Here is a 14,584-nt window from a genome sequence, read left to right on the forward strand (position 1 = left end):
AGTGGAAACTAGCACAGAGTTGAAGCTGAGGTTGAGCCCATGGCAGGTACAGAGTGCTTTCAGATGTACTCCTCTGGTTCTTTGCTATTCCCCAAAGTGCATCCTTACATAATTAGCTTTAAAATTCCTTTCATCCCTTGTTTTTTTCTTAAAAAAATCTGTCACTAACACGTAGATTTTTATCTCTGTAAGTTTATTTTTACTAAACTTGCATGTTTTTTAAATACTGTGTATTCTAAATCTAAATCAGTAGTTAGTGGCAACAGCTGCTGGGAACCACTGTAATAAATGGATTATGGGTTCCATTTACCTGGCAAGATTGCCTTTGATGTCTGCACGTCAGCAGTGAAAGGGGTTCCAGAGAACAACAAAGCCTCTGGGGGAAAGGGCAAGCTCATCCCGAGACGGAGTATGCACAAAGAGGGAGCAGAAACAGGAGGTGGGTGTAGTTTCCTCTGGAACAAACATGCTTCTGTGGGAGGGTTTATGAAGGGGTTCCTGAGCGGCTGAGTTCCATGTGTCTGCAAGAGCATCACTTAGATGCTGTGGCACCTAGGCAGAAAACAATGTTTAAATCTGTGCCGGATTTATGATGAGTATACACCAGATTTATGATGAGTATATGTGATATTTATTCTGAGTGGTATAACTGATACCCCAATAGTGTGTTGAAGTTCTAATCTTTCTCAGTGGTTTGCACTATGTAAATTATTATTTTCATTAAGATTAAGCATCCTCACAGAATTACATAGCAGTAACTTATGTAACCACCTCCTTAGAATGTCAATATGCCTACCAAAGACTCTGTTAAAGATCTTTGAAATTAGTAATTAGGGAGGCTAAAAATGAAGCATTAATGTGGAATCCTCTACATGCTTTGTAGGAAGCAACTGAAGTAGGTAAGTTTTTTGCTCTTGAAGATTCTTCTGCTTGCAATAAAAATAATTTGCAGATTTGCCTGGTTTGTATGTTTCTTCAAGTCAAGAATAATTCATCTGTTACATTTTGGAAAAGTTTGTAAATAAATGATTTGTTTCAGTTTAAAATATCTCTAAGTTTGATTATATATCAAATTATATTTGTGATATATAATCAAACTTAGAGCTATTTTTAATTTATATATAATATATAATTTCATATATCCTATATATGAAATTATTAAGAAAATGGTCTATAAACTTCATTATCCTGTAAACTAAACTGTAAACTTTTACTCAGTGAGCCAGGGAGTTAAAGAATGCCATGAGGTTGAATTTCTGCACCTAGTTCCAGAACCCAATGGTAAAACTTAGTTTTGAGTTTATGACTACGAAATAGGAATTTGGCCCAAATGACAACAATAAAGAAAAATAAGATTAACCTTGAGACAGCGTATATATAAGGAGCATGAAAATATGGTAAAATGCCCTGATGTTTAAACTTCTATTAAAATAACAGCTAAAAACATCCAAGTATGTTATGCATGAGAAACTATGTGCAAAGCATCTTACATATGTTATTTTATTCTCTTTTTCTATGAGATAAGTAGTAGTAGTATTCTCATTTACTGATGAAGAAAAATGGAAGGAAATAAGGATTTGTAAAGGTCAAATCATTTGCCAAAGGTGGCCAGGGTTAGAAGTCGTGGAGTCAAGTTTCAAACCCAGATCCTTTGCCAATGGAACCTCAACGCTTAACCATTGTCCATGACAAAAGCCTAAATCACTAATGAGATTGGCACCAAACACATTGTTAGGTTGAATAAGGAAATGGTTACATAAGGCAACCTATAAGTATAATCATATTCTAGGTAATAACATAAAAAATAAAGAAATTATATTCAGAATAAATAAAAACCGTTTGTGTTATGGCCCTAAAAATAGGGTTGGGTAACTAATGTTATATCCACTTGATATAACAAATCTAACTTTTTAGAAGGCTGAAATTCAGGGAATAACCTTATGGTGCCCTATAAGCTTTGTTTTTACATTGAAATTTGTGTTTTTACATCTTATTTGAATTCATTGTCTAACCAACAACGTTATCCAGAAATTTTTTTTATTTGGAGTTTTTTGTAGACATGACAAATTCAAGGCTCACAGAAGTTAAGAAAATCAACTACTATGATGCAGCTAATTGGTAGTAGAAATATACTTCAAACCTAAGTTTGATGATTTCAAATCTAATGATTACTCCTGTCCCTTCAGCTATAAGATAACAGAGTGAGAACAAAGTGGCTTGCGAAATCAATCTAACCCAGGATTTCTTCTCTCTTCTCATAGGTCGCTACCCGCAGGAGAACAAGGGAACCTACATCCCAGTGCCTATAGTCCCAGAGTTACAAAGTGGAAAGTGGGGGGCCAAGGTTGTCATGAGAGAGGACAATTCTGTGCGGCTGTCTGTCCAGTCTTCCCCCGAATGTATCGTGGGGAAATTCCGCATGTATGTTGCTGTCTGGACCCCCTATGGCATACTTCGAACCCGTCGAAACCCAGAAACAGACACGTACATTCTCTTCAATCCTTGGTGTGAAGGTAAGAGGCAGGCATTTAGTTTTCTCATTTAAAAGTTTACCTATTTGGCAGGGTAACATGGCACATGCTTATAATACCAGATCTTTGGGAGGCCAAGATGAGAGGATCACTTAAGGCCAGGAGTTCGATACCTAGTCTCTAAGCAATAAAAATTAAAAATGAGTTGGGTGTGGTGGTGCCCACCTGTACTCCCAGCTACCTGGAAGGCTAAAGTGGGAGGATTGCTTGAGTTCAGGAGTTAGAGATTACAGCGAGCAATGATCATGCCACTGCACTCCAGCCTGGGCAACAGAGTAAGACTCTGTCTCCGAAAAAATTCATGTATTTCCAATACATCTATTTTTGGGGGGCTGGCAATATTATTCTAAAGACATGTACCTCTCCTGCATATACTATTTTAATGATTGAATGAGCAAGATAGAAAATTCATCCTCAGTGCATATGGGGATAAAACCTCTATACATGAAGTCAATTAATTGAAGATTATATAAAATTGCAGTTATTTGTGGAACTATTTAACTGCATTTTTTGTAATTAAAAGTAATTGCAAAAACCACAATTACTTTTGCACCAACCTAATATATGTTGACAATATAACTTTTGGATGCTTTTGTTCTATAAACAGACTGGGCTTATTAAACTTGACTATGAAAATTATTAGAGTCTATAACTCTGACTTCATAAAAATAAAATAAAGTCAACACCGTTCATAGTGAAACTAACTTCTCTATCCCCCTGCTTTAAGAACAGAAAGTCTGTACATCTAAAGGATTCCACAAACTTGTTTGTGTGCATAGTGGGTGCAAATTTTGCAAACCAGAACTCGGGATGTGCAAAGATGTAACTGTACTTTAACACAATACAACTTGATCTCTAGTGCTATTTTCAGTCTTTCTGTCTGCGGCAGAAGCTTAATCTAGTTATATTCAAATAAACTCAGTCAAGTTCAATGATTTCTCCATCAGTTCTCTTTTGGGCCTCAGTCACACACCGAATTTTCTTCTCATCTTCGTCTCTGCTCTTCCCTACCTCTCCCCTGCTCCCATACTTGGTATAGGGCTGTTTTAAATTCCAGAGGCAGATGCTGATGCTGCAGCAGCATCGATGTGGGAGAGACCACTTGTAGGTCCTAGGAAATAAGGCAGTGGAAGCTATGAAAGCTCAGATGGGGGCAGGAGACCTCCCATGACATCCTACCCCAGTGCATTGCTCTCTAACATGTTCCAAAATGAGCCTACATTATTGCTGATTTTGAATAACCCTTGTATGTGAAAGTTACATTTGAATCGGGGTTAATCTGTCCTAGGTATAGAAAAGTGGACAACAATATTTGCTACTTATCTAGAACATACATCTTGGTCCTACTGACCTTTTCTTTGATTAATATTTATATTTATTTACTTTTTGCAGAGACGTGGTCTCACTATGTTGCCCAGGTTGGTCTTAAACTCCTGGGCTCAAGCAGTGCTCCTGCCTCAGCCTCCCTAAAATGTTAGGATTACAGTCATGAACCACCATGCCCAGTGTGGCTTGGAAATTACCTGTTCTACTAGTGTTGTCAAATGACACCAAGCTATTCCTACACTCCCTATATATCCATCCTCATCATCTTGTACCCAGCACTCCTATCTATGAGTCAGATATTCAAGGTAAATGGTAACAGGAAATGTTAACTGGGCATATTCAGTTCAAAAATGAACTCCTGTTGGTAGTAATCTTATCAACCAGATATAAGGCATTTGCAACTGGTTGATGAGGTGACATTATAAAAATGAAAAAGACTGAGAGAATCAGAGTTACTGATACACAAATCAAGATTTTGAGTATGTTAAGTTGGAGATAACCATAGACAGACAAGCAGAAATGACAAGTCTGAAGAGGAAAATCAGAGGTATATATTTGGGAGTTGTCTGCACCTAGAGAGAAAATATAGATAGAGAAAGAAGTGAAATATAGTATCCACCCTTCAGGAACACCATCATTTAGGAGTCCAGTAGAGAAGAATTAAGCAAAAGAGAATGAGATGGAGAGTATGTAGGAAGCAGCCTATTCTGAGAAAATTGCATTAAAAAATCTATACTTATATATTAATCAGGAGTTTGTTATTTACTTTCTTTCTATTAGAAAAAGAAAATCATGGACTTCATATAACTGTTCAGAAATCTAGAAAATTTCCAGAATGCTGTAATTTACCCAGACCTTGGTTTGTTTGCAGCTTTTCTGGTTGTATAATGTGTGTAAAATGGGATACGTGTCTGCATGCATTTCAACTTATGTGGCCACTCTTCTCGAGGGGAAAAGGGTTAGTCACGTTGCCTGAAATGTTAACTTTAAAGATTAACTATTCAGGAGGAGAACAATATAGTAACCTTATTGCTGCCTTGATTTTCAGTTGTATCCATGACGAGCAGCTTCCAGATACCTCTGTTCCAAAACAGTGGCTTAGGTCTAGAGGTGTTTTTGTCCTAGAGTCTATAAAGGGACCTCCACTAGGTTTTCAGTGCATAGAAAGGATTAGAGAAAGGTGGGAAAAAACTAGAGACCAATTTGGAAGCTGTGGTCTAGGAGAAAAATGATGATAGACTAAACTATGGTGGTACCAGTGGAGATGAGAAGATCAGAGATCTGTTTTGTCTTTAGAACAGGGATCGAAGATGAGAAGTAAAGAAATGGGAGGGCTCAAGAATAATTCCAGATTTCTTGTTTGGCTAATTGGGCTGATGGTGGTGTCATTTTCAGAGCTGGGAAGACTGTGAGAAGTGGAGGGGAAGCACTAGGGGTGAAGCTAAGAGTTACATTCAGAAGTGTTAATTTGGTGATGTCTATGAGACATCCAAGTGAAAATGTCAAGTAAGCACCTGAATAAAGTGAATCTAGAACTCAAAGGAGATGGCTGAGCTAGACACGTAAACATGGGCACGGTTAGGAGCAATAATGAACAAAAATGATTCAGGGTCATTAATAAGTAAGAGTCAAGACAAAGGAGAAGTCAGCAAAGGAGACTGAGCAGGAGCAGTCAGTGGGGCCCAAGAAGATCAAAAGAGCCTAGAGCTGGATACATGGACAGATTCAAGACAGCAGTTAACGCCGTTGAATGCTATGATTAGCAGAATAGGATAAGGAAAGTAGCCATATAGTGTGGAGATTGGATGTCTTCAGTGCTCTTGAAAAGGACTGTTTTGCTAAAGTAGTGGGGACAGAGGCCAGGGAGATGGTCATAGGCTGCGCTGTAAACAGGAGGCGAGACCACAGGAAATGGCACCTTTCTCAAGACTTTCTGCAGCACCTAGATGTTGATGTGAAGGTCAAAGCAGAATTTTTTTAAAGACAAGAGATAGTGAGTGTTATTTTATGGTGATGGAGAGGAAGCGGGAAGGCAGGAAGGAGAGTTTGCAGTCCAAAGAGAGGACAGTGGTTCACAGCCCTGGATGCACATTGCGATCATCTGGGGAGTGTCATTGCTCTGGAGTGCAGCCTGGGCTTCAGGGTTTTTAAAAGCTCTGCAGGCGATTCTGGGAACCAAGTTGGAGAAGTTTAAGGATTGAAATCTTTGAGTGGTTGGAATCCAGGGAACAAGTGAAGGGCCTGTGATGGGGAAGGCTATTCACCCTCCCCAAAGACAGGAGGAGTACACTAGAAGAGGGGTGCAGATTTTCTAGTTTAATGGAAGGAGAATAGGTTGTTACCATTTTGAGACTCCTTTTTTTTTTTTTGTCGGTGAAGCATAAGGCAAAGTCATGTGTTGAGAAGCATCAGCAAAGAAGGCATGAGAGGCTTGATAGGGAAGATGTGAGCTAGTCATCTGGAATGTGGAAGGTGAGCTTATTACAAATACATGCCGGGAGGATCTTCCCTGCTTCCAGAACATGGGGCAAACTAGCACAGTTCTCCCCATTCCTTGGCCTGTGGAGGCCCAGACATCTCTGCAAATTCCTTAGGGATTTCTGACCTCATGGCTGCCTCTGCCTCTAGGAATCCTACTTCCCCTTGTACTGCTGCAAGTGAGAAACTCGACCTTCACCTTCAATTTCAATGTTGGCAATAACAGCAAAAACAGTCACACACATCTGTGAATGTCCAGACCTTAACTGCAGCTTAGGATGGAGGGTGAGAAGAGGAAGGATGCTCTCTGTGATTACCAAGCTTAGAGCACATCAGAATCACCTGGAGGGCTTGTTCAGACATTTCTGTGCAGTGCCCTCAGGTTGAGTAGGTCTGAGGTCTGGCCTGAGAATTTGCATTTCTAACCAGTTCCTGGGAGATGCTCTTGATGCTGGTTGGGGTCAGCACTTAGTGAACCACTGGTTTCCTAATAATCACAAAACAATAAAGCTGGGCATGGCCCCTAGAGTAGCCTGCAGTCCTAGCTACTTGGGAACCTGAGGCAGGAGGATTGTTTGAGCCCAGGAGTTCAAAGCAGCCCAGCCAGCCTGTCTCTAACAAGAAAGAAAAACAATAAGCAGTACTTTTAAAACTCAGGAGAGTATAATTTACTCTTCTTCAAATTTCAGTGGCTCTATCCTGAAGCGAATTCCAGTCTTTCTCCTCCTTACCACCCCTTTTCTCTCTCTACTACTGTTCTCCTTTATTCTCCAAACTCTTCTCTCCCATTCTGTCTCAGGAGCAAATTCTCCTTCCTTAATGCAGAGGGATCCTGTGCACTATTTTGTTCCTTGACCTTCTCCAACGACCATGCTTTTGGGCACTGCACACATTTTTTTTAATGAAGCGAGAAAAAGAGGTCATCTCGTGGTTTCCCCAGTCTAGCACTCAAAGCGCAATCCGAGAAGGGAACAAGATGATGAACCCCCTACACATAAGCAGTACACTGTGGCCCAGCAATCACCTGCAGTGTCATGCTTGTGTGTGTTAATGCATAACAAAGGACTCAGTGGTATAGCCTGGTAATTGGAAAGTAGGTCAAAAGAGAGAGGTGAGACTGTTGCCCGTGTGAAAAAGATAGCAGAAGACAAGAAAGAAAACTACTTCCAGAAATTGTCAAAAGAGAGCCAGATGAACAAGATTTTCGTCTGAGGTGGCACAGGGCACTGGGCTGAAAATTATAGCAGCACGCACAGCACTTATTGATAGGAGAATGCTCAGCTGTGCTCCTGAGGGTCCTTCTGCCTGCTTTGCATTCACAGGCAATTTATCCTCCTTAAGCACTAAATCATTAATGGGGATCAATAGCAATGCCACACTAGTGAAGGTAGGGTGCATGCAGGGAGAATAATTGCTTAGTTTTTAGTTTAGTGGTGCTAACCAGGCTTTGGGTCCATTCTGGGAGGAAATCCTTCTGCGAGGTGTTAGAGAGAACTGTACCCACAAAGGCAGCAGAAGTGAGACGGGAAGTTATTATGAATTCATCATGTTTTTCTAGCTACTCAGGAACTCTGAATTATTGAATGTATTTCACTATTTAAATATAGAATGTTCTGGTTTGGTAGTCTAGCACTCGTGCCAGATAGCAGGTTCTGAAAGATTTAGACTTCTGATATCTGCGCCTAGTATTCTGGGAAGTACTGAGCTGTATTTTTAATTGGGCATCAGTTGCCGTTAAGGGATCTTCCTCCTCCTGATAAGTTGCTCCCCCACTCCATTTCCCCTCACCTCATTCAGCCTTGTATCCACAGCCTCTGGCACACTTGAGGTTGAATAAATGTTTGCTGTGTGGATTTAATAATCCCAGGTAAATTCTCTAGGTTATTTGCACCCTATCATTACACATAAATTGTAAATGTAGTCTCAGACCTCACCATCTTGAGAAAAGTCAAAAACATATCCCGTGTGCTGAGAAGAGTGTGTCTGTGGGGGATGCGTGTGTGCGTTTCTCTCTCTCTCAGCATCTGACACCAAATTAGCATCTAATATTTCCTTTTTATTCAGTGTGGGATATTTTTGATTTTTCTTTAAACAAAGAAATCATTTTAATTTAATATGAAGAAATCAATATGTTTCCAGTATCTTGGATGCTTTTCATAACAAATAAATAAATACGACCCACTTGTATTTTTTTATTAAATTTATCCTTAGTCTATTTGCTTTTGTCATTATATATGGTCTTTTTAGCCCCTTTTGTACAGAATAGAGTAAGTCACCGGGACTGAGGTCCACAGAGTAAAAATGACCACCATCCCTTGTCTTAGAGATTGTGAGCCCAGACCAGAATTTACACCCTCAGGCTAGAGCCATTCATCCATCAATCCACAAATATTGATAGTATGTCTCATCCTACGCCCATGACAACACAATTACCTGTGTGTAGTACAACAGTATTATGTATTCATTCATAAAAATTCAGAGTCAATACTGAATTAGGTACTGGGAATATGGCAGTGAAAAAGGCAGGCACAATCTTTGTATAGCTTCTAGCAAGGTTTTTACAAAGGAGATCCTACTAAAAAACGAATTACAATTGTAAAAAATACTAAAATAAGTCAGTGCACAACAAGATTCCATAAAACAGGGGACTCCAACCTATTTGGGGAATGAGGAGAGACTAGCCAGTGACTTAGCTTTGCACCCTGCCTAGCACCCAGAACAGTGTTTGCATAAGGACATGGATGAAGCTGGAAACCATCATTCTGAGCAAACTAACACAGGAACAGAAAACCAAACACCCCATGTTCTCACTCATAAGTGGGAGTTGAACAATGAGAACACATGGACTCAGAGAGGGGAACATCACACACTGGGGCCTGTCTAGGGGTGGGAGGCTGAGGGGAGGGAGAGCATTAGGAAAAATACCCAATGTAGATGACAGGGTGCAGCAAACCATCATGGCACGTGTATACCTATGTAACAAACCTGCACGTCTGCACATGTACCCAAGAACTTAAAGAATAATTAAAAAATAAAAAAGAATAATAATCAAATAGTTGGTTAATTGAATTTTTATGGTTTTAATAAAGCATATGCAAAACTTTTAGCCCTGATTTACTCAATACTCAATACTCCTCTTAAATAAAATAGTATGTATCATTCTTCCCAGTGTCTGAATCACTTAGAGGCTTATTGTGCTTTTTATGCCAAGCAAGGATCATTTGGTGTGGCTCTGTAATCAGAGGGCATCCCAGAGACCTCAAAGTAAACCTTCTTTCCAATGGCATGTATGTGACTCCAGGAGCAAGCTGGGAAGGTCTTTACAAGCTGCTCCCAGAAAGAGCATGGTTGGAAGTTTCTAATGCAGGGTCACGTTCTCCACCAATTCATGTGGTTTACATTTCCTTTCTTGTAGAGTCTCTCATACTCTTCAAAGTGTGGTCATAGCCAGTATCCCCCTAGATAGTGTGTTTGGAAGACATAAGCCTTATCTCATTCATCCCTTCATGGTGCCTGTAATTGAGTTGATGTTTAGTAAATGTTTGTTGAACTGAATTGATAATCATCACTCTGAGAGACAAGAAGATGATTATTAAACTCAGATTTCAAGAGAGAAAGCAGGTTCTGTGATGTTACATGCATTTCTCAAAGTCCTATAGAAAATTAAGAAACAAACTGGGGCTAACACTTGGGCATCCTGACTCAGTCAGGGTAAGTGCTTATATTTTTAAAACAAAAGCCATCAGTATCTGGCCTTGTGTAGCAAAAGAAAAAACAGTAGATGGCCAGCCAAGAAGATTCTCTGATGACCTAATCAATGTGGAAAGTTCTGCCATAATAAATAAATAAATGAATAAATACATTCATGTTGATATTTACAAGATCAAATGAAAGCTTTCTCTAAGAAGAAAATTAAAGCATGCCAACAAGGGCACAGGCTCCCTTAGAGGATATGTGCTAAGTAAGGAAGCTCTGACATTTTCTTTGTAGAATTGCTTCATGAATAATAGTCTAGCTTCTGAAGATACCTCAGTACTCTAAACAGTCCTTAACCAGCAAAATAGTCAAGTTAGCACAAATCCAATGATCTTCTCAAGCTGGTGTGAGATGTGTTTATAAGGAATGTAAACTTTGCTGTACCATGCACGGGTAATTGTGTTGTTGTGGGCATGGCGGGAGATATGCTATCAATCTCTGTAGTTGATGGATGAATGGCGGTAGCTTGAGGTTGCAAATTCTGGTCCAGGCTCAAGGGTCTCCAACAGAAGGGGTGTTAATAATTGTTATTCTGAGGATACCATTCCTGGCAAACTACTCCACTTTATACCGAAGGGGCTAAAAGGGAACAGGCAAACTCAGCCGACTGGAGGAACCACTGGCTGTGCTTCATAGATTGATTCCATTCCAGTGTTAATAGGTAGGCAAGCAAGGTCTCTGGAGTGGCTGTACTGAACCATTTTAGAAAGGCAGTGAGTTTGGATCCTTCCAGAATAAAAATCTCAGACTCTAGAAATGCCATTCCTTAACATGCTCACAACTCCCACTGACAGGAAGTTACTCCTGGTATGCCACAGTGCACACAGCCTGTTAGGATTTGCCACTCCGTTGATGTACTTTGTGATGGAAAAACATACCATGATGACACTAGTCCTGAGTCACATTTACTCTGCAGGCCAAGACACTCCCTCTCAGAATGATTACATACTCCCAGCATGAATCTTTCCTCTTTTATCTGGTGCTCAGCTTTTATATAAAGGGGGAAGCAAGTGGAAGTGATTCCTAATCCCCTTACTGTAAATTCCTTCCCTCCCTAAATGGTGACACATTTTGCCTTTTTGAAGGGCCAAACCATTAGTCCTTCTAAGATTTAGAAACGACATCAGACTCTGATTTAAACTGTTTAAGAGACCTGGTGGGATAGCTGTCCTGGCACCATAGTTTTGTTTAATTCCGGGGCTCCCTTTGCTGGTCTTGAGCCTAATGACCAAGGAAATGGAACTTGCTGTGACTTCGAAATGGCATGTAAATAAGAAGAAGGAATGTATCAGCCCATGCGATGATGAATGATCCTCCTTCTGGCAAAGAGGTTATACAGATACTAAAATCAATAAGCTCAGCATTTGTATTTACATGTTTCTTATAAATCCTTATCTTCTCTGGGTGGGGAGGACAGTGGGAATGTCAGAGGGTGACTAAAATCCACCCTAAAATTTCTTGGCCCGCTCTTTTCTTTCTTAACTACCCTCCTATTCCCACCAGATGAACAGCAAAATAAATGAGGTCATTATTCTTCACTACTGGCCTCTTGTAAATTGTTAGTCAGCCTACAAGGGTGGTTATTTACGAGGCATTTTGAAGGTCTGTTCTGGTGACGGGGCTGCTGTGGGCAGCGGATGGAGGTGCTGTGTCACACTTACCAATGTGTAATCTGTTTTTCTCTGGAGTTTTATTGTAATGGTGCTTGTCTGCCAGAAGTCACCTACACTCAAGGAGTTGTCAGTTGGTCCATGCTGCAGCCACTCCTGCTCTGGGAGCTGGCTAGATCTTATTTCCCCCTCAGACTTCACTTAGTTAAGTACTGCGTCCAGCTCCCACATTCCACACAAGCTTCACACACATCTACCTTCTACCAGTCCAAATCCCTGGGTCTCTGCGATCGTGAGTTGTTTGTTGGTTTGTTTTTGCTGTTAGTTGAGTCTCCCACTTCACTGAGTGAAGAACTAGCTTCCCCCTGAAACTTAGTAAAACCCCACCCCATTGAAGCTAACCAAAAATTTAAAAACAAACAAAAACACTAATAAAAAGCCAACAGCAAAAATCTCCAGGAGCAAACGATGACATTTTTCTATTTTTGCTAGTCTTCCAAGCAAGGGGAGTATTTTGGAGTTTCCATCATGATATATTTTTTTAAACCTTGCTTTGGACATCTGTATTTTAAAGTGACAGATCTGAATAAAACTGGGGAAATAAAGCACTACTTTCCACCCTCAATCTTCTTTTAAAATCATAAATAAATTTAAAATTAAAATCAAGACTTCCTATTTGATTTCCTTGCTGTATTTTGGATTCATGATAATGCCTGGCTGTTTGAGGTGAGATTTAATTCAAGCATTGGAAGGGAAAGGGTGGCCTAGTCTGAAGCTCCAGAACTCCTCTCTGTTCATGCTTTGCCACCTAAATTTATCACATCCCATCAATACTAACCCAAAGCCCAAAAGTAAATCCTTCATTTTCTTGGACTTCTCCCTTACTCTCTAAGCTCCAGACATCATCCCCATCTCTCATTCTTTCGGTACATATTGATTGATTTCCTACCATGTTCCAAGGCACGATGCTGGGGGCTGGGGACACAGTCATTCAATCTCTTGGACCCAAGAGCCACAGACTACTTGGAAGGCAGCTTATTCAAATCCTAGCTTCACAACTCAATAGCTAGATGACCTTGGAATAGTTGTGTTTCTCTTTGCCTCAGTTTCCTCTTCAGTGAAATGGGGCTACCTTTCTTACAAGGTTGTTATGAGTGTTGATGAGTTCATGGGTCTTGTTATAAAGCACTTAGAAAGTTCCTGGCAGTAAATAATCAGTATAACAATGCTTGTTTACATGCTACTACTTAAAAAAATTTAAATAGTATATACTTAAACACATGCTTATTCAATAAATATAATAATTAAACAGTAATGTCTGTACAGTGGGATAAATGTTACCCAGCCTCCATAGGGCACTAAGGGAGCAAGGTTCAGTCTCTGCTGGAAAGAAAAGGGTTCAGGGAGACTTAAAGAAGGAGAAAAAAGTTGTGTTTAAGGACATGGATAATAAAAAAGAGCACAACCTATTGCTCTTAAAGAAAAACTAATGCGTAAAACTTGAACTTGTTAATCTCTTATTAAATGGGTAGCTTCACTTAAATGGAAACACATTTAAAAATAACTTTTTCTGATAGAAAAAGTCTCCTTAGACAAATAAAAAATAATAAAAGCATAAAAAGAGCTCAAAGAGCTACAAATCAGAGACACCAACAATTAACACTTAGTTGTAATGTCATTCATTTAAAGTATTTTCAGTGCTTTTCGTTTTTAAACAACTATTTGAATATATTCTTCTTTTCAAATAAATGCACATGTACATATGTATGACTGAAAGTAAACTTTTCTTTTCACCGATCTTCCAATCCTAGAGAATCCCCAGAGAAAATCAACCTTAATTGTACATATCATTACAGACATTTTGCTATCATTTCATATATTGATATGCATATATATACTGAAAGAGTTTAGGTTTTTTTAAACTACAAATGAGATTGTGTCAACCTTTTGCTCTGTACCTCATTTTCTCACACAGTATATCTTGCAGTATATACGTGCATCTTCTTTTGAATGGCTGCTTGGTATGGTTATATCATCATTGTTTTGGTCTTTTGTTTGAACTCTTTGGATTGTTTCCTATTTTCACTATAGCATGTTATGCCATTTTGAATGTTTCACATACATTTTGTACCAACGATGTCTGTAGAATAGACATCTAGAAATAGCATTGCTTGGGCAAAGTGAATTCACATTTTAAATTTGCATAGATATTGCCTAATTACCCTTTTAAAAGGCTGCACTATTTTACACTACAGCCACAATAGATAAGAGTGTCCATCTTTTCATCCCCTCATTGGCACTGATGGTTAACCATTTGTTTTAATATTTGCCAATATGGTATGAGAATTATGATATCTCATTGGGATTTCATGGTTAATTTGGTTTTTATGTCTCTGATTATTAGTGGAGTCAAGCATTTTATCATGTATTTATTGAATGTTATGCTTCTCTATCTGCTTATACCTGGAACATGTCGGGAGAAATAAAGATTGTCAGGAAGAGACACACATGCACCTCTTAAATCCATGGATCGAGTTTGTATATGGTGGGAGAAACAGAGAGCTCTTACTGACATACTTTTTTTCTCACATGGATAGCGAGCTGTCAAAACAACATATATTGATCAGATCTATTATTACCTATTGATTTTAAGTGCCATCTTTATTATTTAATATATATCTAAGTATGAGTTAATATACATCTAGATCCTTCCGTGTATTTGTCCATCACTGTGCTAATGTCAGTTTTAAGTGTAGCTTTGTTGCAGTTAGCTATAATCACAGTACTGCTACATAAGGAAGAACTGTAAAATCTCAGTGGCATACAACAATAAGCACCTATTCATGGATCGGGGGCTTGGCTAGGATTGGGCTCATCTATATT

The 14,584-nt window shown here is 39.3% G+C and overlaps 1 protein-coding gene across 1 annotated transcript in view; it reads left to right on the forward strand.

Annotated features, from left to right (window-relative positions):
- The window catches only part of F13A1 (coagulation factor XIII A chain), a 163,051-nt gene that overhangs the window by 46,958 nt on the left and 101,509 nt on the right, over positions 1-14,584 (forward strand). Inside the window, exon 4 of the mRNA XM_017970932.4 lies at positions 2,262-2,513. Within this exon, the coding sequence (XP_017826421.4) occupies positions 2,262-2,513 (252 nt within the window). The remainder of the gene's footprint in view (positions 1-2,261; positions 2,514-14,584) is intronic.

Source organism: Callithrix jacchus, chromosome 4 (genome assembly GCF_049354715.1).
Source record: "Callithrix jacchus isolate 240 chromosome 4, calJac240_pri, whole genome shotgun sequence".
In the NCBI taxonomy this organism is placed as follows: domain Eukaryota; kingdom Metazoa; phylum Chordata; class Mammalia; order Primates; family Cebidae; genus Callithrix; species Callithrix jacchus.